Source organism: Myotis yumanensis, unplaced genomic scaffold, assembly GCF_028538775.1.
Source record: "Myotis yumanensis isolate MYYU_CA2020_CCGP unplaced genomic scaffold, mMyoYum1.0.hap1 SCAF_10, whole genome shotgun sequence".
NCBI lineage: Eukaryota > Metazoa > Chordata > Mammalia > Chiroptera > Vespertilionidae > Myotis > Myotis yumanensis.
The window spans coordinates 42,699,441-42,726,558 of NW_027223761.1; the positions used below are offsets into that span (position 1 = coordinate 42,699,441).

The 27,118-nt window shown below is 44.5% G+C and overlaps 3 protein-coding genes across 4 annotated transcripts in view; 2 read left to right on the plus strand and 1 right to left on the minus strand.

Annotated features, from left to right (window-relative positions):
• ANAPC15 (anaphase promoting complex subunit 15) overlaps positions 1–27,118 on the minus strand; it is an 88,068-nt gene that overhangs the window by 30,463 nt on the left and 30,487 nt on the right. The window lies entirely within an intron of this gene.
• Positions 395–5,382, plus strand: LOC139018189 (folate receptor alpha-like). The gene is made up of 5 exons (XM_070426839.1): positions 395–504; positions 1,336–1,509; positions 4,403–4,591; positions 4,721–4,856; positions 4,993–5,382. Exons 2-5 carry the CDS (start codon positions 1,342–1,344, stop codon positions 5,223–5,225), a joined length of 726 nt encoding a protein of 241 aa, XP_070282940.1. The 5' UTR covers positions 395–504; positions 1,336–1,341; the 3' UTR covers positions 5,226–5,382.
• Positions 18,635–22,654, plus strand: LOC139017302 (folate receptor beta-like). Its single transcript, XM_070425539.1, has 4 exons — positions 18,635–18,796; positions 21,015–21,203; positions 21,328–21,463; positions 21,592–22,654. Exons 1-4 carry the CDS (start codon positions 18,644–18,646, stop codon positions 21,876–21,878), a joined length of 765 nt encoding a protein of 254 aa, XP_070281640.1. The 5' UTR covers positions 18,635–18,643; the 3' UTR covers positions 21,879–22,654.

The following is a 27,118-nucleotide window of genomic DNA, read 5'->3' on the forward strand; positions in this document are numbered from 1 at the left end:
ACCATTCCAGAATTTTCTTAAGGAAACATATGTTCTTCCTCTTCTTCTTTTTTCCCCCAATATATAAAAAGTTTAATTTTAGAATACCATCAGTAACTATCTATAGTTACATATGGAACCAGGAATATCACAAAAAGAGTAATATTCTGGACTTACATTGTACAAAATCCTATGACTCCCTCCTCCTTTATTACAAACAAAAATTGCATCCTATAGACACCTTTCTGCACCTTTCTTCTTTCACTTAACAATACCTTGGTGATTTTTCCCATATCATACAGCAAGAGCTTTCTCATTCATTTTTACCAAGTTAAATCTCATTGGGTGGATGTACCATAATTTATTTAACTGGCCCCTCCCTTAGGGAGACAGTTGAGCTATTTCCTAGACAAAGCCTGCCAGTCTTCCCTGACTGAGAGGCTGACCAAGCAGTCAGAAAGGGCTTATAAAAGGAGACGGGGAGGTGAGGAGCCACTCTACGTTCCCAGGTGACCGAGGGCAGAGGTAAGGGCAGATGAGAGAGGGTAAGTGGGAATGGGAGGTAGGAGTCAAGGATGGGTTTCCCACAGGACTCCTAGGAGGCTGGTTTCTCTGCTGACTTTCCTCTGGTGTCCCCATGGCCCACTGCTCTGGCTCAGCCCTCTCCTCCACAGGCCCCTTATCTGTTGACCTTCTAGCTCTAGGCCTGACTCTGCTGGGGGAACTTCCCAAGACCGCTCTGTGTGGCAGGAGGGGTTGTTGATACTTAAGGATCTGGAGTCTGGCTGACTGGGTCTGCACTCTCACTGGCTTGCCACATTGCCCCCCAACCCTACTTCCAACTCCCATGTCACCTGGTCCAGGACCATGAGCCATAACTGAACAACTCAGTGGCCTTCATCTGGCCCAGGACAGTTTCCCTGTCTGCCCCACTGGCAGTCTCTGGGCACCTAAAAGCCTCTAGGCTGCCAAGGCTGGCAGGTGCCCCTTCCTCTCACTCCCCCACCCCATCGGCAGGCCATGCTCTGTGGTTTCTCTTGAGCAGATTTGAGAGGACTTGCCAAGCTGGCAGAGATTTCCCATTGTGGATGGAATACTGGCTGGTGAAATCCAGAAGAGATCACAGAGCAAGCTAGTGTTGAAGTGTCCTCAATTGAGGGTTGGGGGTGGGGAGAGGAATTCCTGCCTCTGATCCAGGCCTCTACATGCCCCTCATTGCTTGGCTCAGCTGCTTTGTGGGGTAAACTGGGTGGGGAGAAGATCTGGGCTTGGGAAGGGGGACAAGAAATATAACCAAGAGTCTTATGGTTGCTGCCTCTCAGGCCTTGTGACTCTCTGACCGTGGCTTTCTGGCAGGAAGAGATGGACATGGCCTGGAAGATCACACAGCTGCTGCTTCTGGCTTCGGTGACTGCTGTGTGGGGTGCTCCGCCCAGGACTCGACAGGGCAGGGCGGATCTGCTCAATGTCTGCATGGACGCCAAGTACCACAAGACAAAGCCAAGCCCCGAGGACAAGCTTCATGGCCAGGTGAGGGTGGGGTGGGGAAAGGATTGACCTCAGAAAGGGAAGAAGTAGGGTGATAGGAAGATCAACTTTGAGGGGGGTGATAGAGGCTAAGGTGATACTGAGGGTCTCTCCAGGGGCCACCAAATCTACAACAGGGGTGGGGGGAACCTACTATGGGCTGAGTGCTTTCCTCACATCTTATCAGTGAATAAGCCCAAATGTCCTGCTTGGTTGGTGGGTGGTGGTCTTTACTTAAACAAGAGAAGAAATAGGCCCAGAGAGAGCACAGATACCCATGGAGATTGAGAGGCTAATCATCAGCAGGGGCTAGGAGAGAGACAGGCAGGAAGTTTCCCAGCCTTCATTCTGGGCCAGCGCACAGAGCTCAGAGGTAAGGTAGAAGGGGAGACCGGTCTCTCGCAGTCACCAGGAAGCTCACATATACAAACAGGCCAGGCCCCCCACCCCCATGAGGTTCTGAAGAGACAGTGACAAATCAGATGTGCTTGGCCTTGGAGGATGAGTAAGCATTTTCCAGGAAGACCAAGCAGGAAGGGGCCACCCTGAAGAGGACAGCATGTACACGGGTCGAAGGGTGACAGGACAAACAGTGGCAAGTCTTGTGGGCCAGAGACCACAGAAAAGGAGAGGTGAGACCAGGGTCCCCATTTCATAGATAAGGCCCCTGGAAGCAGTTCAGGAAATCTGAGCTTGAAGTTGAACTCCAGGCTCATGGGAGATGCCAGTATTTCGTTCCTCCTGGTCTCCAACTCTGCTCCCCACAAGGTTTCACGTTGCCAGAGGGCTGGGGATGTTCTCTGGGAAAGACTGTGGCATGGACTCACTCCAGGGACTTGAAGTGAAGAGGAGGAAGCCCAGCAGCCCCATGACTCCTGAGACGTTTCCAACATTTCATTGCTTTGTGTGCGTACGTGGTGAAATACAGGGTGTCCTCAAAAAATGTATACACACTTTAACAGCTGATAGCTCAATTTTGAAAATGAAGTATATTTTAACAAACACAGCCTTTATAACTATTCAAAGTGTGTATATACATTTTTGGGGGACACCCTATATGCATAACATATAATTTGCCATTTAAGCATTTCAAAGTGTACGGTTCAGTGGCATTAAGTGCATTCACATTGTTGTGCAACCATCGCCACCACCCATCTCCAGAACGACTTCATTTTCCCCACCCAGAAGTCGGTACCTACCTCGTCATTTTTAGAACTTTTTAAGTTCTTTTAAAGAATTCTCTGGCCGTAACCGGTTTGGCTCAGTGGATAGAGCGTCGGCCTGCGGACTGAAAGGTCCCAGGTTTGATTCCGGTCAAGGGCATGTACCTTGGTTGTGGGCACATCCCCAGTAGGGGGTGTGCAGGAGGCAGCTGATCGATGTTTCTCTCTCATCGATGTTTCTAACTCTCTATCCCTCTCCCTTCCTCTCTGTAAAAAATCAGTAAAATAAAAAAAAATTAAAAAAAAGAATTCTCTGAAGCCCAAGCCGGTTTGGCTCAGTGGATAGAACGTTGGCCTGCAGACTGAAGGGTCTCAAGTTCGATTCCAGTCAGGGGCACATGCCCGGGTTGCAGGCTCGATCCCCAGTAGGGGACATGCAAGAGGCAACCGATCAATGATTCTCTCTCATCATTGATGTTGCAATTTCTCTCTCCCTCTCCCTTCTTCTCTGAAATCAATTAAAAAACAAATCTCCCCTCTTGCTTGACTGTGGGTACTAGAGTCAACATGGACAGAGAGTTGAAGCAATTGGTCCATGATCATTCAGCTCTTGAATCCCAATCTAGAGTGATTTAAAAAAAAAAAAAATATATATATATATATATATATATATATATATATATTTTTTTTTTTTCTCTATTGACTTTTAGACAGAGAGGAAGGGAGAGGGATAGAGAGATAGAAACATCAATGAGAGAGAAACATCATTGATTGGGTGCCTCCTCATGGCCCCCACTGGGGATTGAGCCCACAACCCGGGTATGTGCCCTGACCGGGAATCGAACTGGTGACCTCTTGGTTCATGGGTCAACATTCAACCACTGAACCGCACTGGCCAGGCTAGAGTGATTTCTAAAGAGACACCTCCACCACTTCTACCATTTTACGTGCCTTGAATTCCCTCTCTAGGATAGCCTCCCACATTTAGTCAGGCCAATATTCAGGCCCATGTGCTGATCATATTCCCTCTGTTCCCCACTGCTTTCCAAACCTACCTGGAAGCCCCGAGCCTGAGGTTCCAGACCCCAGGACAGCCAAACCAGCCCCCTTTACATCCACCCCCCACCACAACCTGGACCAGGCTCCTGTCCTGAATCTTAACCCCACTATTTACCAGGGGTTCAGCTTACTTACACTCCATAAAATTTGGAGTAATGATGTTTTCACTGGATTGTTGAGAGGATAAAGCACAAAAGCCTCAGGGACTCTGCACCTGCTGTTTTCTAGGCCTACAATGTTCTTTGGCTTCCCCCAACTCCGAAGGAAAATCATACACAACATGAGAGAAGAGGTTTGATCTGTTTTGTTCACTGTAGTATTCTTAGTATCTAGCCCAGTGCCTGATATGTATAAGCACTCAATTAATATTGGTTGGATGCAAAATGAGTAATATAAATAACTTAAATAATGTGAAATACGTTTATAAACTGTTTAGAGCTATACAAATAATAGTTGCTTCCCCAGACAGAGGTTCTCCAGGTTGCCCACATCCCCTGTTACTCTGCTAAAATCCAATATTATAATTGCCTTTAATACAAATGGGGGCTCCTCAAGTGCCAGGCATAAAGGCACCCTCCCCACTGAGTGTTCCTCTGGATGATCTACCGGGGCCAGAAAATGGAGAAGATGGCTGTTCTGGGGAAAGAACTTAGTTTTGTGTCTTCCCCACCCAGTGCAGTCCCTGGAAGAAGAACGCCTGCTGCTCTGTCAACACCAGCCAGGAAGCCCATAAGGATGTCTCCTACCTGTACAGATTCAACTGGGACCACTGCGGCCCGATGAAACCCGCCTGCAAGCGCCACTTCATCCAGGACACCTGCCTGTATGAGTGCTCCCCCAACCTGGGGCCCTGGATCCAGGAGGTATGACTTCCTCCCCATGCCTGCTTCCCAGACATCTCCTCGTCCTGCCTCTGCAGCTCGGGGGCTCTTTAGGGCTGGGCTACTGAGAATCCTGAGCCTGAGTCCTCTTCCCCTACTGACATCTCCCAGGTGAACCAGAGCTGGCGCAAAGAGCGGATCCTGGATGTGCCCCTGTGCAAAGAGGACTGTGAGAGCTGGTGGGAAGACTGCCGCACCTCCTACACCTGCAAGAGTAACTGGCACAAGGGCTGGAACTGGACCTCAGGTGAGAGCCTGGTGGGTGGGGCGAGAGGGGGAGAGTGGGGGTGTGAGATGGGTATATGAAGGGAGAGAGTTGTGAAGTTGGCAGAACCAGAGATAGTTCTGGGCCCAATGGCTAAAGGCCTCCCATCCTCCCACAGGGTCTAATGAGTGCCCGGTGAAGGCTGCCTGCCACCGCTTTGATTTCTACTTCCCCACGCCTGCTGCTCTGTGCAATGAAATCTGGAGTCACTCCTACAAAGTCAGCAACTACAGCCGAGGCAGTGGCCGCTGCATCCAGATGTGGTTTGACCCGGCCCAGGGCAACCCCAATGAGGAGGTGGTCAGGTTCTATGCTGAGACCATGAATGGAGCTGGGCTCCATGAGTCCTAACCTCTCCTGCTTGGCCTGGCCCTAATGCTGCTCCTGCTGCTCAGCTGAGCTCCTTTTACATTCTGATACCTGATCATCTCCACGCAGTTAAGCCCCACGGCTCAGGTCCCATGGTGGGAGCTCTGTCCGACAGTTTGAATAAACTAGTTACCCCGCAGGTCTCTTGCAAATTATTTGGGTGTGAATGAGAATGTGATTTCTGCTTCCCTGTTTCCATTGACTGAGACTTGGTCAGTTCCCAGCTCTGACACTTGCTAGGAATTTGCCAGACACTTAACTATTCTTCTAATCAAGGACATATTCACAGCTTTCAATTTCACTTTTCATGTAGAGTCAGGCCCAGGACTTTGTCATTTGAATTGGACCAAAGCCTTCCAGGGTTGACTATTCTGTCCTGAGCTCAGCTCTTCAGTAGAAGAGAGGGAATGGGAGTGACCAGCATGTTCTACATACTGGCTGGGAAGAGGTGAAGGGGGCCAGCAAGAGCCATACCTCTCTACAGCTAATACCCTCAAAATACTACCTGCCAGGCATTGTCCTAAATGCTTTATATTTATTCCCATAGGGTGTAGATACTATTGTTTGCATTTTACGTGTGTGAACACAGGCCCAAAAATTAAGGAACATGGTCAAAGCCATCCCCTTGTCTATGAACATGAGTATGATTTTACCCATTTGAAAAGGTCCACACCCAGCTGCCATGGCTCAGTGGTTGAGGGTCGACCTATGAACCAGGTGGTCATGGTTTAATTCCGATTAGGGCACATATCCAGGTTGCGGGCTTGATCCCCAGTGTGGGGTGTGCAGGAGGCAGCTGATTAATGATTCTCTCTCATCATTGATGTTTCTCTCTCTCTCTCTCTCTCTCTCTCTCTCTCTCTCTCTCCCTTCCTCTCTTAAATCAATAAAAATATGTAAAAAAAAAAAGCAAGCCCTAGGTGGTTTGGATCAGTGGATAGAACGTCGGCCTGCAGACTGAAGGATCCCAGGTTCAATTCTGGTTAAGGGCATGTACCCCCCTCTCCCGCCCCAACACCCCCCACTCTGATGCAGGGGGCAACCAATCAATATTTTGCTGTCTTTCCCTTTCTCTTCCTTTCTCTCTAAAAATCAATGGAAAAATATCCTCGGGTGAGGATTTTAAAAATAAAATAAAATAAAATAAAATAAAATAATAGGTCCACAATAACTGACCATTCGGTCAGAACCCTTTACCTTGTATAAAACTCATCTCAAAGGGAGGAGCTCCTCCCTTTGCTGTCATCTTCCTCCACATTGTGGACATTATGAACAGCGCAGCTCTTATAATACTGAGAAGCTAATTTTAAAAACGTGGAGCATATCAATTATATTTGATTATTTTTAGCATTCCTTCTTGAATACTTCTTTATTAGAGAGCAAATTTTTGGTGTATTCTATCAGCTGTCTGGAAAATGCCAGGGTGATTTCAGTGTAAAATACACCTTGATAGTTTTATTGTCCTCAATGTAGGGCCTGATTTAGAGAAGAGAACCTGAAGAAAGTGTTGGCAGGAAAAAGCCTGAGTCCTGGCTGTCTCATTAATAAGAAAACTCTATCTTATAACATTGTCATTAAGAATTTTAACTTCTCTAGAAGTGAGGAAACATACTGTCTTGTATCATGACCTAAGAGCACGACATGAGTGAGCCAGCACAAAATAAAATAAAAATTAATGTGTTTCCTGCAAAGTAAACGTTCACAATCCGGTTGGGTAAGGACCTTAACACTGCTGTAAGGGAAAACACAGGAAACAAAAAATAACTTATTTCTTCATGTTAACTGCAGAATGCATACTCAAAGACCACTTCTTCGTAAGAGTGGCCAACATTTCTAAAAGCTTTATGCCTCTTAAAGTAAAAGTAACCTGAAGATGCACTGCTGGAATGGCAGAGGACGGCATCTGAAAATCCACTCCTCCCTGAAAGCAAGAACCCTGGCAAGACGTCAAACTCAACTTTCCCAGAACTCTGGAAATTAACTCAAACTTTCAAAAATCGAAGGAGCATTTATTTAAGAAAAATGGTTGAATCTCAGTAGGAAACAGAAAACTCTTGGCATTTTGACTTGCACTTTTGAAAAAAATTGATTTCTTGCCGAACCGGTTTGGCTCAGTGGATAGAGCATCGGCCTGCGGACTGAAGGGTCCCAGGTTCGATTCCGGTCAAGGGCATGTACCTTGGTTGCGGGCACATCCCCACTGGGGGGCGTGTAGGAGGCAGCTGATCGATCTCTCTCATCGATGTTTCTAACTCTCTATCCCTCTCCCTTCTTCTCTGTAAAAAATCAATAAATATATTTTTAAAAAATTGATTTCTTTCTTTTTTTTAATGCAGACCTTTTATTAACATATGCTCAGCTCAACTGTCACTTCTTTATACAACATTTAGGGGGGAAACATATGATGTGTAGGAATGAATATTCCCATTATACTGTAATGGTTTTTAAAAAGTGTTCCTCAGAAGGAGATTTTTCCCTCCATGTTTTAATGTATAGCCTGAAACTTAAAGACTACATTAAAATGTGTTTTTCATTGTCGCTAAAAGAAATTCAATGCAGCAAACAACTATGCAATCACAGGGAAGCTTGTGAAGAAGCAAAGATGAAACCGTGACTTCAGAGAGAAAGAAACATCAATGATGAGAGAGAATCACTGATTGGCTGCCTCCTGCACAGCCCCTACTGGGGATCCAGCCTAAAGCCCAGGCATGTGCCCTTGGCCAGAATTGAACCTGGGACCCTTCAGTCAGCAGGCCGACGCTCTATCCATTGAGCCAAACCACCTAGGGCCTGACATTTTTCCCATCCTCCTCTCCCAAACACGATGGTACCCTTTAAAACCAGCTGTCTCACAACTGCAGTAGCTGTGAAAAACAGCAGCCTAGTAGCCACTAGAGGGGGCAGAGTGGGTGTGGAATTCCCCAAAATGCCCTACCCCTCAAGAAACGTCACCGATTTGTCTGGCAGCCCCTGGTAAGAACCCCATTCACAAGGTTAGTCTTATTTGACCTGACTCAGAGCTCACACAGTGAGAAGGCCCATCCCTAGGTGTTTGTCTTAACCAGGGGTGGGGAACTTCTGGCCAGTGGGCCATATAAGGCCCGAGATATCATTTGGTCTTACCCTGCCAAGGCATTAGGGGTGAGTTAATTAAATGTTTGACCAAATACAGCAGGCTAATTTTTAAGTTGATAGGTTTGTATGGCCCGCAAGTGATGTTATAAATATCCAAATGGCCCTTGGCAGAAAAAAGGTTCCCCACCCATGTAATCAGCAGCAAGTTGTTTGACATCACAACTCCCTGAGGCTGGAAGAACAATTGAGACAAACTAGAGGGCTCTTACACATACCCCGGGGTCTAGAAATCCACATGCTTCTGCAGAACTGTATGTAAATCCAGGAAATACCTGAGAAGGCCCCAGTCTTTCAATTCTATTAACTTTGAGGCCCTGCTCAAGCAGGAAGTGAGGGATGGGGCAGAGTAAACTGCCAGAGCACTGACATCATGCCTGAACCAACACACAGAGTCCCTTGGCAAAGAATAGGAGACTTATGGCTCCAAGGCAATAAGTTTAGTCACTAGGTGACCGCTAAGCTAACTGGGCATACATTTCAGTGAACATACATGAAAATAGGAGCTACAGAATTAGATCTTGAAAGTCATTAATAAACTAATAAAAAGCATCAAAAATGAGCCCTGGGAGAGTCTAATTTCCAGAGATGCCATATTATGTTATTTTTGTTTTTTAAAAAGGAGGTGGGGGAACATCTGTAATAGTGTCAACAATAAAAAAACAAAACAAAAAAAAAAAACAAGAAGAAAACACTTCAGCAAGCCACCAAATATATATTAAAAAAAAATTTTTTTTTTTATTGATTTCAGAGAGGAAGGGAGAGGGAGAGATCAATGATGAGAGAGAATCATTGATTGGCTGCCTCCTGCACGCCCCTCACTGGGGATTGAGCCCGAAACCCAGGCATGTGTCCTTGATCAGAATCAAACCCAGGAGGACCCTTCAGTCTGCAGGCTGACGCTCTATCCACTAAGCCAAACTGGCTAAGGCACCAAAAATATATTTAACAACCTGAGCTGTCACCTTTAAAAAAAAAAAGCCATTTTTCACTTCCCTCCAACAAAATGAGACATACAAAGAAACAGGAGAGTATCACCATATGCAGAAGAAAGTAAAGTAGTCAATAGAAACTGTCCCTGAGAAAACATGGATGTTGAACTTATTAGATAAAGTTTTAAAATCAGCTATTATAAAAAAGAAGGAAATGAAACTATGTCTAAAGGATTCAAGGAAATTATAAAAATGATGTCTGACCAAATAGAGAATATCAATAAAGAAATAGAAATTAGTTTAAAAAGTCAACTGGAAATTTTGGAGTTGAACAGAAATTCAAATTTTACTAAAACTTCCTGAAGTTGATCTATAAAACATCCCAGAGCTAAGACCATACTTAATGGTAAGAAAATCTTTCCTATTAAGCTTTCCCATTAAGATTAGATAAAGCCTAACCGGTTTGGCTCAGTGGATAGAGCATCGGCCTGCGGACTTAAAGGTCCCAGGTTCGATTCCGGTCAAGGGCATGTACCTTGGTTGCAGGCACATCCCCAGTGGGGGGTGTGCAAGAGGCAGCTGATCGATGTTTCTCTCTCATTGATGTTTCTAACTCTCTATCCCTCTCCCTTCCTCTCTGTAAAAAATCAATAAAATATATATTAAAAAAAAAAAAGATTAGATAAAAAGCACCCGGCCAGTGTGACTCAGTGGTTGAGCAATGACCTATGAATGAGATCACAGTTCAATTCCTGGTCAGGGCACATGCATGGGTTTTGGGGTCCATCCCCGGTGGGGGGCATGCAGGTAGTGGCCGATCAATGATTCTCTCTCATCATTGATGTTTCTTTTTTTGTTGTTGTTGTTAATCCTCACCCAAGGATATTTTTCCCTTGATCTTTTAGAGAGAGTAGAAGAGAGAGGAAAGACAGAGAGAAACATCAATGTGAGAAAAACACATTGATTGTTGCCTCCTGCACCAGCCACGACCATTGCCCAGGCTGGGGAGGAGCCTCAACCAAGGTACCTGCCCTTGACTGGAATGAACCTGGGACCTTTCGGTCTGTAAGCCGACGCTCTAGCCACTCAGCCAAACTGGCTAGGGCTTATCATTGATGTTTCTATCTTTCTCCTCCCTTCTTCTCTGAAAGCAATAAAAACACATTGGGGAGAAAAAGATTATATACAAGGCAAGAATGTCTCCTCTCACTACTCCCCTTTAACTTTGTACCGGAAGGTCCAGCTAATGCAATAAGACAATGAAAGGAAGAATTCTACAAACAGATCAGCAAGAAGAAATACACGCATCTTTGTTTATAGGTAATATGTATTTCTTTTTTATCCAAAAAAACAAGGAAAAAGCTTTTAGTACTAATAAGTGATTATATCAGGTTGTAAAATACAAGGTTAATATAAAAAGCAATTGCCTTTCCATATGCTAGCAACAAACAAGTGGAATTTCAGCTTAAAAACAAAACAATATTATTTACATTAGCATCCAGAAAAATGAAACACCCAAGTGTAAATCTAACAAAACCTGTAAAGATCAATATGAGGAAAACTACAAAATTCTGATGAACAAAATACAAGAAAAACTAAATACTTGAAAAGAGTAATTCTTAATAGTGCTCCAATGCTCTTTAAAGCACTTTATGGCTAAAAAGAAATATTTTGCTTTTAGATTTTTACCAATTATAGCATTTGCAATTATTAATTGAATTTCATTGTAAATAAAGCATTTAGTGTCCCTACCAAAAAACTAAATAAGTGGAGAGATATTTTAAGCTCGTGAATAAGAAAATTAAATATTGTCATGATATCAGTTGTTCCCACCTTGATCTATAGATTCAATGTGATCCCAATCAAAATCCCATTAAGTTATTTTGTGGATATTCACAAACTAATTCTAAAATTTATATGGAGTGCCTGGCGGATATTTCTCAGTGGTTGAGCGTCTACCTGTGAACTAGGTCATGGTTTGATTGCGGTCAAGGCACATGCCCAGGTTGTGGGCTCAATCCCCAGTGGGGGGAATGCAGGAGACAGCCAACAAATAATTCTCTCTCATCATTGATGTTTCTCTCTCCCTCTCCCTCCCTCTCTGAAATCAATAAAAATATTTTTATTTTATTTTATTCTATTTTTTTGTTAATCCTCACCCGAGGATATTTTTCCATTGAATCTTTTAGAGAGGGTGGAAGAGAGAGGAAAAGACAGAGAGAAACATTGATATGAGAGAAACACATCAATTGGTTGCCTCCTGCACATGCCCTGACCAGGGCCAGGGCTGGGGAGGGGCCTGCAACCAAGGTACGCGCCCTTGACCGTAACTGAACCCAGGACCCTTTGGTCCACAGGCCTACACTCTATCCCTCTATCCACTGAATCTAACTGACTAGGGCCATGGTTGGCAAACTGTGGCTGGTGAGCCACACGCGGCTCTTTGACCCCTTGAGTGTGGCTCTTCCACAAAATACCACATGCGAACGCGCACGTACAGTGCGATTGAAACTTCGTGGCCCATGCGCAGGAGTCGGTATTTTGTGGAAGAGCCGGTATTTTGTGGAAGAGCCACACTCAAGGGGCCAAAGAGCCACATGTGGCTTGCGAGCCGCGGTTTGCCGAGCCGCAGTTTGCTGACCACTGGACTAGGGCAATAAAAATATTTTTTAGAAGTTCTAAGAAACAAATAGAAGAGAATAGAGAGCCCAGAAACAAACTCACACCAATATGGTCAATTAATATTTGACCAAGGAGGCAACAACATACAATGGGATAAAGACAGTCTATTCAAAAATGGTGCTGGGAAAACTGGACAGATACATGCAGAAAAATAAAACTAGACCACTTTCTTACACCATATATAAGAATAAACTCAAAATGGATTAAAGACTTAAATGTGGGGAGTGGGGGAGATGAGGAGGGTAGAGGGGGGATAAATGGTGATGGAAGGAGACTTGACGTGGGGTAGTAAACACACCACCCAGTGTACAGATGATGTGTTTTAGAATTGTGCATCTGAAACCTGTATAATTTTGTTATCCAGTATCACACCAATAAATCAATAAAAAGGAAAAAAAGACTTAAATGTAAGACTCAAAACCATAAAACTCCTAGAATAAAACATTGGCAATAAAATCTCTGACATTTCTCTTAGCAATATTTTTCCCTGATATATCAAGGGAAACAAAAGAAAAAATAAACAAATGGGACTACATTAAGCTAAAAGTTTTTGTACAGCAAAGGAAATCAGTGGCAAAGTGAAAAGACAGCTTACTAAATGGAAGAAGATATTCACCAATGATAGATCTGAAAATGGGTTACTATCCAAAATGTATAAAGAACTCATGCAACTTAACATCAAAAAACTCCTAAATAATCCAATTTAAAAATGGGCAGAGGCTTGGCCAGCATGGCTCAGTGGTTGAGCATCAACGTATGAACCAGGAGATCCGGGTTCAATTCCTGGTCAGGGCATATACCCAGGTTTTGGGCTGCCAGTAGGGGGCGTGCAGGAGGCAGCTGATCAAGGATTCGCTCTCATCATTGATGTTTCTATCTCTCCTCCCTTCCCCTCTGAAATCAATAAAAAAATTATATATATATATATATACATATACATTATATATATATACATTATATATATACGTATATATACACATATACATATACATATACATATACATATACATATACATATACATATACCTGAATAGACACTTCTCCAAAGAGGACATAGAAAACAGTATGGAGGGTCCTTAAAAAATAAAAAATGGAACTGCCTTTGACCCAGCAATTCCACTCTTAGGTATATATCCAAAGAAACCAAAAACAGTAATTTGAAAGAATATATGCTCTGCTATGTTAACTGCAGTGTTATTTCTAAAGCCAAGATATGGAACTAATGCAAGTGCCCATCAATAAAAGAGTTGATAAAAAAATTGTGGTACATATAAATAAATGGAATATTACTTGGTCACAAAAAAGAATGTAATCTTACCATTTGCAATGACATGGTGGACCTAGAGAGTATCATGTGGAGTTAAATAAATCAGTCAGAGAAAGACAAATACCATATGATTTCACTTATATGTGGAATCTAAAGAACAAAAGAAATGAATAAACAAAATTGAAACCGACTTATAGGCACAGGGAACAGACTGATGGTTGCCAGAGGGGAGTGGGGTTGGGGTCTGGGTAAAAAGGTAAAGGGATTCAGAAGTACAAATTGGTAGCCACAAAATAGTCACGCAGATAGAAAACACAGCATAGAAAATATACTAAATAATACTATACTATGTATGCTGCCGGTACTGGAAAAATGAGGGGGAACACTTTGTAAAGTATGTGATTACCTAACCACTATGCTATAAAACTGAAACTAATGCAAAATAATATTGAATGGAAATGATAATTGAAAAATAAAATTAAAAAATAATACCAATCATTCACAAACTTATCATTAAAAAAGGAGAGGAGGACCCTAGCCAGTTTGGCTCAGTGGATAGAGCATCGGCCTGTGGACTGAAGGGTCCCAGGTTAGATTCCGGCCAAGGGCACATGCCCAGATTGCGGGTTCAATCCCCATTAGGGGGCATGCAGGAGGCAGCTGATTGATGTTTTGCTCTTACATCCATGTTTCTTTCTTTCTACCTCTCGCTTCTCTCTCTAAAACCCAACCAACCAACAAACAAAAAGCCACCACTAACATCATACTTAATACCAAAAGGCTTTCCTCCTGAGATCAGGAATAAGACCCATATATCCACTCTCATCATGTTTATTCAACATTTTACTGAAGGTTCTAGCTAGGGCTATTAGTCAAGAAAAAGAAATAAAAGTCATCCAGATTGAAAACCAGAAATAAAACTATTTCTATTCACAGATGGAATGACATTGTATATAAAAAACCCTAAGGAACCTACAAAACATTGTATTACTAAAAGGTGAGTTTAGCAAGTTTATAGGACACCAGATCTATATAAAAAAATAAATTGTATATCTCTATACTAGCAATGAAAAATACAACAATAAATTTTAGAATCCCATTTACAATAGCATAAAAAAGAACAAAACACATTGAAATACATTTAACAAAGTAAAAGACTGTACACTGAAAACTAATAACATTGTTAAAAGAAGTTAAAAACCTAATAAATGGAAAGACATTCCATGTTTATTAATCAGAGGACACTTTTGTTAAGAGGCAATTCTCCTCAAATTATTCTAAAGATTCAAATCAATCCTTTCCAGCTGACTTTTTTTTTTTTTTTTGAGAAATAGACAATATGAGCCTAAAATCTATATGGACATGCCAGAGACCCATGATAGCTCAAACAATCTTAAGAAAGCACCAAATTGGATGACGCACACTTTCCAATTTCAAAACTTATTACAAAACTTCAATTGTCAGGACAGTGTGGTAGTAGCATGAGGATAGATATACACATCAATGGAATAGAACTTAGAGTCCAGGTTTTTGACAATGGTGTCAAAACAATTCAATGGAATAAATGACAATTCAAAGAATAGTATTTTCAAAATATGATGCTGGCACACACCTGGATGTTCACATGCAAAAAAAAAAAATTACTTTCAGCCCTTATTTTACTCTATCTACAAAATTTAACTCAAAATGGGTCAAAAACCTCATTATAAAAGCCCAAACCATTAAAACTCCTTAAGAAAATATAGGGCAAGAGCTTTATGGCATGGTATTAGGCATTGATTTCTTGGATATGAGAGCAAAACCACAGGCAACAACAACAACAAAAAAAGAGTTAAATTGAAGTACATCAAAATTAAAAATTTCTGTGCATCAATGAACAATTAGAATAAAAAGGCAACCTACAGAACAGGAGAAAATACTGCAGATCATTTATCTGATAAGAGCCTAATCCTTCGACTCAATAACAAAAAACCCAATTTTAAAATGGGGAAACAACATTCCTTAAAAGAAGATACACAAACGACCAAAAAGCATATGAAAATCTGTTGGATGCCACTAATCATTAGGAAAATGCAAATCAAACGCACAGTGAGATTTTACCTCACACATACTAGGATGGCTTCTATTCTCCCCCCCGCCCCCCACTTCAACAGAAAATAACAAGTGTTGGTGAAGATGAAAAGAAATTGGAACTCTTTACACTATTGATGGAAATGTAAAATTCTGCAGCAGTCTGACAGTTCCTCAATATTAAAAATAGAATTAGCACATGATCCAGCTCTTCCACTTCTATGTATGCACCCAAAGGGTCCTGTAGAGATATTTGTACACCCATGCTTATAGCTGCATTCTTCACAATACAAAGAGGTGGAAGCAACCCAAGTCTACATTTATGAATAAGTGGATAAATAAAATACATTGTATACATACAATTAAATACTATTCAGCTATAAAAAAGAATGAAATTCTAACACATGAATAAACTTTGAGGAGGTTATGCTAAGTCAAAGAAGCCACTCACAAAATGGCAAATACTGAATGATGTCACTTATAGAAGATATCTAAAGTAGTCAAGGTCATAGAGACAGAAAGTCAAATGGTGGTTGCCAAGGACTGGGGGAAGGAGGATATGGGTAATTGCTTAGTGGGAATAGAGTTCTAGTGTTACAAGATGAAAAAGTCCCAGGATTGGTTGCACAACAATATGAATGTACTTAACGATACTGAACTGTACACTTAAAAATGGTTAGGATGGTACATTTTACATAATGTGTATTTTACCACAATTTTTAAAGGTTATCAAAAATTGCTTAATTATGGCCCTAGCCAGTGTGGCTTAGTTGGTTGAGCATCATCCCATGCACCAAAAGGTCAGGGGCTCCTGCAGGAGGCATCTGATCAATGTTTCTCTTTCACATCGATGTTTCTCTCTCTCTCTCTCTCTCTCTCTCTCTCTCTCCCTTTCCCTCTCCCTTCCTCTGTCAAAATTCAATAAAAACATATTTTTTAAAAATTGCTTAATTATTTTTAAAGTAATGTTATATGGTGAAATATTATATTTAATCAGATCCGAGACAATTTTTTCTGTGACCTTTGACTTCTGTACCTCACCTTCTACTTATGTCCACCTCGATGCTCACAAATTAACATGATAATTGGCATTTAAGCCTACTTCATACGTGTCCGGCTTTTCCAGATATATTCTCAGCCATTTTCTGGTGAGCCAACAAGATCTCGGCAAGGTTTGTGACATTTCCAAGGTTGTGAGAGGGCTGGAGCTGTTATTGGATCCCATGGCCTGACCCTAAAGTCTGGGTTCTTCCCCACCTTGCCCCATGCCCCTCAAGTTAACTTTATCCTAAAACCACTTGTGGAACCTCAAAAATCAGATTCCCCAAGGAATTGAGTGTTTCTCTAAATTTTCATGAATGTTGAATGTGTGGATTCTGGAATGAGCAAATTAACAAATAAAGACATGAAATCAGCCCTGACCTGTTTGGCTCAGTGGATAGAGCGTCGGCCTGCAGATTGAAGGGTCCCAGATTCTATTCCTGTCAAGGACACATGCACGGGTTATGGGCTCGATACCCAGGAGGAGATGTGCAGGAGGCAGTCAATCAATGATTCTCTCTCATCATTGATGTTTCTATCTCTCTCTCCCTCTCCATCCTCTCAGAAATCAATAAAATAATATATTTTTTAAAAGTCTTTATTAAAAAAAGAAAAGGGAGATGAAATCAAACAAGATTGGCTAACTTGTCAGACTAAAGGAGCCTTGAAAACAGTGGGATCTGGAAAGGAAGGAAGGAGCTGGAAGCAGAAATTGCTAACCGCAGGGTACATTCTGCGTAAGCACATTCAGAGCTCTACAGTCATCCTGCCCTGAGGACAGAGACCACTGGGGAGTCCAGGGTCCTGGAGCTGTTGCAGCCCTGAGAGAGGCCAGTCCAGACACAGCTGAGTGTGCTCCCAGCAGCAGAGGAGGCTCAGGCAAGATGCCCTCAGGAGGGAAGGGTGACAGGGCACTGGGGGGACTTGGTGGGTGTGTGGGGAGGGGAGGGGCACGTCTTTCTTTAGAAAGATCCCCCTGGCTCCTGTGGGAAAGATGACTTGAAGGGGAAGAAATTGGAGGAGTGAACTGACCCCAAACACAGAGCCAGGGGAAGTGAATTCTGGAAAGGTTTTTGGAGGGACCCTTGCCAGGGCTTGGTGATCAACTGCATGAGGGAATGGTGAGGGAGAGGAATGGGTCTTCACTATTAACTCTTAGTACTTCAGGGACTAAGCCCAAAGAAACAGATCTGTAATGGGTGGGGTGGGTGGCGGGCAGTCATGGACAGACAAGGGGCTGTCACTTTTTCCAGGGGCCGCCCATGCCACTCAGTGCCTGTCGGGTAGGCTCCTTTAACACGGGAGACTTTTATGTTGTCCTTCTGGTCAGTCCAAGGGTCTCTGCATTTATTTTCTGAGGAGTCAGGTGGCGATCTGGGGCATTAGTCCAGCTCTCAGAGAGCTGAGGGGCCAGAGTCCCGATGGGGTGGAGGGAGGAAAGGCTTTCAGGAAATGGGGAAGGAAGAAATCTGAGGGAGCAAAGCTGTTTGAAAGCCACCACTCTTGCCCTGGCTGGTGTGGCTCATTTGGTTGGGCATCATCCCATGCACCAAGAGGTTGCTGCATGATTCTGGTCAGGGCACATGCCCGGGTTGTGGGATCGATCCCCAGTAGGGGTTGTGCAGGAGGCAGCCAATTGATGTTTCTCTCTCTCCCTCTCCCTTCCTCTTTCTAACAATCAATAAAAACTTTTCTTTTTTAAATATTAAAAAAACACCACTTCCATTTCTGTACCATTAAACCAAACACAGTCCTGTTTGTGTTACATCCCTTGATCCTCAGGCTGATGTGGAGAACCCAGCAGAGCTGGGCCACTGCCTTCCCCAGGCAAACAGGGTTCCTAAGCTGCCATGGGAACCCAGGTGATCCAGGGTCTAATGGCAGGGCACTTGCTGAACACAGCATAAGGGTGCTGTGGGTCCCTGGCCCTTTCCAGGAAGTAGGGACCTAAACCATTTAATTACTTTTTTTAAAGGTAAAATCCAGAGAGAACGTGTGGGTTCAAGCATTCTTCTCCAACTTGGGTGCTGTCCCTGAGGAGCCACCTACTAAACCCAGATCTCCCTCTGAACCCTTCAAGAAGGGGGTGAGGAGCACCCATCTATCTCAGTGTCAGGCAGCCCCAGGACCCAGCACTGAAGGAACAGGGTCTGGCCCCATTCTTCACTGTGCAGATGGGGAGACTGAGGAGGGGTGAAGGGAGCGCCCGGCATGGGCTCTCTCCCCTCAGGCCTCGCTCTCCCTAACCACAGCTTCCTCTGCAGGGACAGAAAGACATGGCCTGGAAACTGATGCCCCCTCTGCTGCTGCTGGCCTGGTTTTCAGCCTCCGTGTGCAGTGCCAGAGACAGGACAGACCTGCTCAACGTCTGCATGGACGCCAAACACCACAAGACAAAGCCAGGCCCTGAGGACAAGCTGCATGGCCAGGTATGGCTGCAGTGTGGCTGTGGTTGGGGAGGGGACTGGTTCTGACAGGGAAGAGGACCTTAGGGTGGTGCGGGAAGGGTTGAGGGGCCAGACACCCCATGTTCTGATTACTGCTGAGAAGGTAAAGATCGGGGAGTGGTTTAGGTGATTTTCGGGGTGGCCTCTTCAGAACAGGATACCATGTCAGCAATCACATGCAATGATCACTTACTGAATACCTACCTACCAGGTGTCCTGTGCTTTCTGTCCATTTGTGTGGTGGTCCTCTGAGGTAGGCAGATGACTTTTCCTCATGACACAAATGAGGAAACTGAGGCCCAGAGGAGCCTATGGACACACAGAGGACCTGGACATGACTAGCCCTCATGGTGGGGTAGGACGGGCAGACACCTCCAGGGGTTTGGGGGAGGATGGTTTTCCTACTCTGACTATGTGCTCGTCCCATGGAGTGCTAGGGACAAAGGAGAAGGCCTCTTATGACTGCGACACAGGACAGAGGTACAGTACCTTCACACATTCTATAAAAAATTATGCCACTTGGTTGCATCCCTATTAGTTTCCATAGTTCCTTTTTAGGAAAAAGTATTTAGACTTTCTTTTCTATCCTGGAATGAAGTTCAAAGCTACTAGAATCTATTTGCACATTTAATTTAAAAATATCAAGGTGATTACCTATAATGCGAAGAAGCAGCAAGAAGAAAGCAATTTATAAAAAAACAACAAAAACCTACATTTCATATGTCAATTCTCTGGTATGGCTACATTAGAAGTCCTTGTGAAACAGCATATGTTTCTTTATTCAGAAAATCACTCTGAATGGGGCAGCTGCAAGTGAAGATTTGTGCAGGTGTATTCTATTGGCAACTTAAAGGCTATGACGTGTTGCCATTGATGACTATTTCCTATTTTTTATATGTTTTTATTGATTTTAGAGAGAAAGGAAGAGAAAGGGAGAGAGAGAGAGAGACAGACAGAGACAGAGACAGACATTGATTGCTGCCTCCTGCACATCCCTATGGGGTTGAGCCCACAACAACCCAGATATGTGCCCTGACTGGGAATCCAACTGGTGACCTTTTGGTGCATGGGAAAATGCTCAACCAACTGAGCCACACCAGCGGAGGCCATTTTCTAAAATGGTAATTAGCTCCAATAATGCAAAACATATAGTACAGCCTTCCATTTCATGGTTTTCTTGTCCTGGAAAATTGGGTCTATATTAAAAACATGCTAAACTATGATGTGTCTATTTCTAAGATGAAGTTCAGTTTAGATTAGGAAATCATAAATGTCTTTCATTTGCTTCTTTTAGCAAATGTTTCTGTGGGCCCATTATGTCTGGTACTGGCCTAACCACAGCGGGGACACAGACCTTATTTCTTGCCAAGAATATGGTTATTCAAAAATATATTTTATTCCTGTGAACTGAAGGGTCCCGGGTTCGATTCTGATCAAGGGCACGTATCTCGGTTGCAGGCTCCATCCTGAGTCTGGGCCCATGTGGAAGGCAACCAATCCATGTGTCTCTCTCACATCAATGTTTCTCACTCTCTCTAAAAATCAATAGAAAATATATCGTCAGGTGAGGATTAACAACAACAACAACAAATATATATTATTGCATCGCTCACTGTCTTTCCTCCTTTACTGAAAAGGTCACCTTGCAATGAGGCTTTTCAAACCACCTTACTAGTATTTTAAATTTCAACAATCACCCCGTTCTCCACATACTCATTCCCTGCTGTAAACGTCCCTATATAATTGATATATCTTTTCATATCATATTTGTTCTCCTTTAGTGACTTCCTATCTGTCTCCCCCGACCAGAATATAAGATCCATGAACACATATTTCTGTCTGTTTTCTTGTCTGCTGTACTCCGTCTACAACAGTGGCTGGCATAGAGTAGCTACTCAGTAATACTTTTTTAATGAATAAATTTAAGAACTTTTTAAAGTGTTAAAGCCTGTATAAATGAAAGTTTTTTGTCCTCCCAAGACAGAGTTTCTCCCAGGCTCCCACAACCCCCTAATCACACTGTTGCAATTGAGTGTCCCCCAAGATGGGAGTCCTGAAGGCCAAGAACAGAGAGGTCCTCACAGTGAGCGTTTCTAGAACAACCTACCTGGGGCTGGAGAGCAAGAACCAAATGGGGAGAGGCTGGAGGTGGCAGACGTTGGCAACAGGGGGGACTTAGTGCTGTGTCCTCCCACCCCAGTGCACTCCCTGGAGGAAGAATGCCTGCTGCTCTGTCAGCACCAGCCAGGAGCTGCACAAGGACACCTCCCTCCTGTATAACTTCAACTGGGACCACTGTGGCAAGATGGAGCCCGCCTGCAAGCGCCACTTCATCCAGGACACCTGTCTCTATGAGTGCTCCCCCAACCTGGGGCCCTGGATCCAGCAGGTACAGGGGTGTCCTCACCTCACCCCACCCCACTCCACCCCAGCAGGCTGCCCTCCAGCTCAGTCAAAGCTGTGGCTGCCAACAGGCCTGGGTGAGGAACCTTCTCATATTACCTCCCACCCAGGTGAACGACAGCTGGCGCAGAGAGCGTTTCCGGAACGTGCCCCTGTGCAAAGAGGACTGTGAGAGCTGGTGGGAAGACTGCCGCACCTCCTACACCTGCAAGAGTGACTGGCACAAGGGCTGGAACTGGACCTCAGGTGAGGGCTGGGTGGGTGGGGAGATGGAGGTGGGGTTTGGGCAAAGGCGGTTTGAGGACTGGGATTGCCTGAACATCTCTCAGGTAAGCAGGGCTGGATGTCCGTGTCTACCCTCTCTCCCCCTGCAGGATCTAACAAGTGTCCAGCTCAGGCCGTCTGTCGCACATTTGAGTCCCACTTCCCCACTCCTGCAGCCCTGTGTGAGGGCCTCTGGAGTCACTCCTACCAGGTCAGCCAATACAGCCGAGGGAGTGGCCGCTGCATCCAGATGTGGTTTGAGCCGGCCCAGGGCAACCCCAATGAAGAGGTGGCGAGGTTCTATGCCTTGGCCATGACTTCTAGGGCCATGCTCCATGGGATTGGGCCTCTCCTGCTCAGCCTGGCTCTGATGCTGCAACTCTGGCTCCTTGACTGAACTGCTTCCACTACTGATCCCTGGACATTTTCCTTACCTGCACCCACCCTGGGTGACCTGGGCTCAGTCCAGCTCAGCTCTCTCAATTAGCAGACTTCACAATGCCCTGGTTCTTATGCTGTGGCAGTCTATTCAGATAGAGAGATCCACATGTGTCTTGTGTCTTGTAAATAATTTGGGGATGAGTGGGTTGCCGAGGGTGGGGTGAGTCAGTCCTGGGGTAGAGCGGGTGGTAGGGGGACATGCCTCATTGAGTCATCATTCCTGTTGAGAGAACCAAAGAAGGACTGGGACTAGCTTGAAATTCACCAGCAAGTAGGGAGTATAAATCAATCCCTTAGTCTGGGGCTAAGTTCATCATTCTTGCATCACAAGGGGACCAGGGGATCGGCGGAGGGAAGGTGGGCAGCAATTGATGGGTGACCTTAGCAGGCTTCTGGTGGAAAACAAGTTTCTTTCCCCTTCCTTCTCTTACCAGATGTGGTGTGGGATGGAAATATTGGTGGAGGGGTCTCAATCATGAACACCTGCATTATTTCCTTTTTAAAAAAATGACAAATAGCCCAGCCAGTGTTGCTCAATGGTTGAGCATCGACCTATGAGCCAGTAGGTCATGGTTAGACTCCCCGTTGTCAGGGGTCAGGGCACATGCCCCAGTTGCAGGCTGGATCCCCAGTAGCGGGTGTGCAGGAGGCAGCTGATCCATGATTCTCTCTCATCATTGACATTTCTATCTCTCTCTCCCTCTCGCTTCCTCTCTGAAATCAATAAAAATATATTTTTAAAAATGACAAATAATGTTACAATGAATAATCTTGTACATAGTAGAATATTATACTTGAATTCCAGAAGAGGAGTATGTGGGTTTCTAATTTTCTAATATGGACTTTAACTTTACAGGGGTTGTGTCAATGTAGCCCCCACCAGCAAAATATGAGTGTCCATTTCCTCATAGCCTTGTCAACACAGTATGGCATCAAACTTTTTATTTTCTGCTAAGTAGATAGGTGTAGTTGTCATATGCCATGTGCCTTACCATGAGAACACGGTTTCTGAAATATTTCCATATTAATCTGTTGAAATCTAGTTCATACTTTTTAATTGCTGTACAATATTCCATTCTATGTATATGTTACCTTTAATTCTGTCACCTACTGATGGATAATTCAGCAAGGGAGGTTCTTTTGTGACACTGACAATTTTGCAAAGCACAGGCCAGTTATTTATTTATTTTATTGTTTATTGATTTCAGAGAGGAAGGGAGAGGGAGAGAGATAGAAACATCAATGATGAGAGAGAATCATTGATTGGCTGCCTCCTGCACACCCCCTACTGGGGATCGAGCCTGCAACCCAGGCATATGCCCTTGACTGGAATCAAACCTGGGACCCTTCAGTCCACAGGTCGATTCTCTATCCACTGAGCAAACTGGCTGGGGCCGGGCCAGTTATTTTGTAGAATATCCCTCATTTTGAATTTATCTGTTTTCTCATCACTAGATTGAGGCTGAGCATTTTGGATACAAATATCCCCAAAGCAATAAATACTCTGTCCTTCTTGGTGCATCATAACAGGAGCCACATGGTGTCAGGTTTGCCCGTCTGATGATGTTAACTGATCTTTTAGTTAATATTGCATCTTCCAGGTTTCTTTACTACTCCCCCCCACCCTTTATAATTAATATATATGTTGTAGGGAGATACTCTGAGAACTGCAGATATCCTCTTCATCAGTACACTTTCAGCCATCAGTTCTACTATGCAATGGACATTTTTTTAAAAAGTAAAAACAAACATCTAAAAGGTCTTGTTATATGACAGCTCCTCACCAACGCTTTAATGCTTTCTGATAGTATCTGTTGTAAAAATCAAACTTCTTTAATGGCATAGGAGGCCTTGGCCATCCCTCTGCTTAGGTTACAAGTCAAATTATTTCCCCTTCTACCTCCATATATGAGCTCTATTCACACTTTTCATTTGGGGCCTTAACTTCAGCAATTCCCTCCTTGTGTTCCTAGAAGGTTCTTTTATCCTCTGCAGCCTTTTCCCCTCTAGTCAGTTATATTTCAACCTATAGTTTCCTCCTAAAATGACTTCTGAACACCTTTAAGCTCCTCCACCCCCGGCATGAGGTTTGGCCCCTGAGCCAGGGCCCTGGGCCCTCAGGGCTTCAGAAGAGACCGGCAAAGGGATGGTGAGGCACCTTCTTATCACAACCCTTTTTTTATTTTTTAAAAATATATTTTATTGATTTTTTACAGAGAGGAAGGGAGAGGGATAGAAAGTTAGAAACATCGATGAGAGAGAGAAACATCGACCAGCTGCCTCCTGCACACCCCCGACTGGGGATGTGCCCGCAACCAAGGTACATGCCCTTGACCCGAATCGAACCTGGGACCCTTCAGTCCGCAGGCCGATGCTCTATGCACTAAGCCAAACCGGTCAGGGCTATCACAACCCTTTAGTCCCCTTGTACAGATATATACCTGCTGTGTTTAGTGTCTGGCTTTTCCTTAACAAAACATACATCTGAAAGCAGGGGCCATGTCTGTGTCATTTGTGACAGATTGCCTGAGCCTGGGTCAGTGCCTGCAGAGAGGAGGTACTCAGGAAGTTAAGGAATCCGTGTACTCATACTGTCAGTCAACAGAGACTTTCTGAGCATCCAGTCTGCTTGTCTCTATCAACAGGGAGGAAACTGAATACCTTGCACAGTCTGGTGGGGGCAGGTGGACCCGAGAACCAATAACTCTTATTTAAAAAAAAAAAAAAAATATATATATATATATATATATATATAATTGATTTCAGAGAGGAAAGGAGAGGGAAAGGGAGATAGAAATGAGAGAGAATCATTGATCAGCTGGGTCCTGCATGCCCCATACTGGGAATCAAGCCCACAACCTGGGCATGTGCCCTGACCAGGAATCGAACTGTGACCTCCTGGTTCATGGGTCAACGCTCAACCACTGAGCCATGGCGGCCAGGCATTAGAAAACAAGTTGCTAAGGCTTTGCTATTGGGAAGCCCAGAGTGTGGTGTAGTTCTGTGGAAGCCCAGAGAGGTGAGGGAAAGGCTTCCAGAGGAGTAATGTTTGCCAAACAAAGACGGTGGGAGGAACAGCACTCCAGGGAGAGGGTTCAGCAAGTGCAAAGGTTCAAAGGTAACAGAGGCCCAAGCAGAATTTCTAGGTGGCTAAGAAGGAAGTTGAGAGGGCCAGGGTAAGAAATGGGCCTGGAGAAGAAGCACTGGATCTGCGCCGATGCCCCGAGTCCCTCACAGCGCTCTCCTCTCTTTGTGAAGGAAGCCAGGTTTGCAATCACACTCAGATCTGAATCCTAGCCCCTCCTTCCCACAGCTGTGAGGATGAGTGAGCAGCCATTGCCTATGTGATGGGCTGGCACTCAGGAAAAGCTCTGGTTTCTCCCACCCCCACTCCCGCCAGCCCGGAGCTCAGAGCTGTGCAGGTCAAGCATCTTCCTGTTATCTTTGTGTGACTAATCTTGCTGGTATTAAGCTTCCAGTTTAGGTGGACATTCTTGGGATTGGCTCCAAGGTGATTGCTTGACCTCTTCCTCCCTGCTGTCCAGATGGCCCTAGCACCCAGACCCCAGATTCTGAGCAGAGTGTGGAAGGAAAAAAAGAATTCTACGGAAAGTAATCTCACAGGGTGATCTGATTATAAATTCCTAACTTGGGGGGGTCATGGTGGATAGTCGTGCCCAGGCCTATAACATTTTAGTAAAAGGTTTATCTTTGCCTTAAGCAAGCTCTGTCCATTGTTTTTGTGTAACAACGGGGTTAATACACCTTTGAAATAAGTGGTAACCACCCACTTAACTTATCTGTCCTGCAATCCTATTTTAATTGTCCTGTAATCCTGTCCCACCTGGCTTTCTCTCACCTTCACGTAATCATCTTTACTTCCCTCCTTAATTTCAAATGCATAATGGAAACTGCAAAACTGTCATTCTCCAGAGCATTTGAGATCTTGCTTCCCAGCAATTGTTGTCTGTTTTGGCTCAAATAAACCCATACAAATTCTCTACAGGTTTGGATGTTTCTTACCTTGAACAAGGGCCTGAGGCTCAACAAGGGCAGGGACTCCCCACAGATTAGAGCTCCACTTCATCTCATCATCCATTCGCTGGTCACTTCTAAAGCCCTCAGGGCCCAGGGCCTGGCTCAGGGACCAACCTCATGCCTGGGGTGGAGGAGCTTAAAGCCCATAAATAATCAGCTCTTGGGGCAGGAATGGAGGATGAGGAGCAGGAGCAAGTCCCATCCTGAGGCCTTTTCACTGGTCATTCTCTCATCAGGAGAAGGCTGAGCTGGGCTGGTGAAGTCAGGAGGGAGCCTGAGGGCTCCAGTGGCCCTCTGCCTGCTGAGATCTCAGAGAGCTTAACCCTCCCAGGCTGCTGTCACAGGATTCAGATAAGGCTGGCTGGACAAAAAAATCAGCGTGGCTGATTTTCCTCCAACAATCTGATAACTGGAATGGGCAGCCGAGGTTTTTGTCCTGGGGTCATATCTCTTGAAGCCAAAGAATGAGATCTCAAACCAGAAGATTTAAGCAAAAACGTGGAAAATTTATTGCAAGCAGATTCAGACTCCTCTCACGGGAAGGGGGCCCAATAATGGGTTGCCCATGAAGCCTTGTCGTCTAGGGGTATATTTTTGCTACAAGCCTGCACTATATCTACTCCTGTAGTGTAGCCACCTGATTGATTCCTTCCATTGTTCTTGCCCAGCAATGGACCTGAACTTTCCTTGTTTCTATGCGTTAGTTCACTTTATTGTTGCAACCCCTCCCTAGTTCCACATACCTCCCACTCCCAGTCTAAAAACATTTTGTTATTCCTGCATGGTTGGTTTCTGTGATTAGGCTGCTCAAACTGCCGTGTCTGCCCCTGCCTATGTTCCACCTGCCTTTGTTTTCCACTGGACCCCTACCCTGCCTGCCTGCGTGTCAAGCTAAGTCCTTTCAAATCCATCTGCCTCCTCTGATTCTCCGGCCCCCTCCTGCTCCAGGGACCCAGACCTGTGACCTTCCAGAAGGTATTGGGATTCTATCTTTCCTAAACTTCCGCTGCCATCCACAGGCTAATGGCTCCCACATCTGCATCCAAGTTGGACTCTTCCCTTGGGCTTTTGCCTCTGTAACCACCTTCCCCTGGGTGGCCCACAGGCACCTTGACAAAACCAAGCTCAGTATTTCCTCCTGCCCAAGTCTGCTCTTCC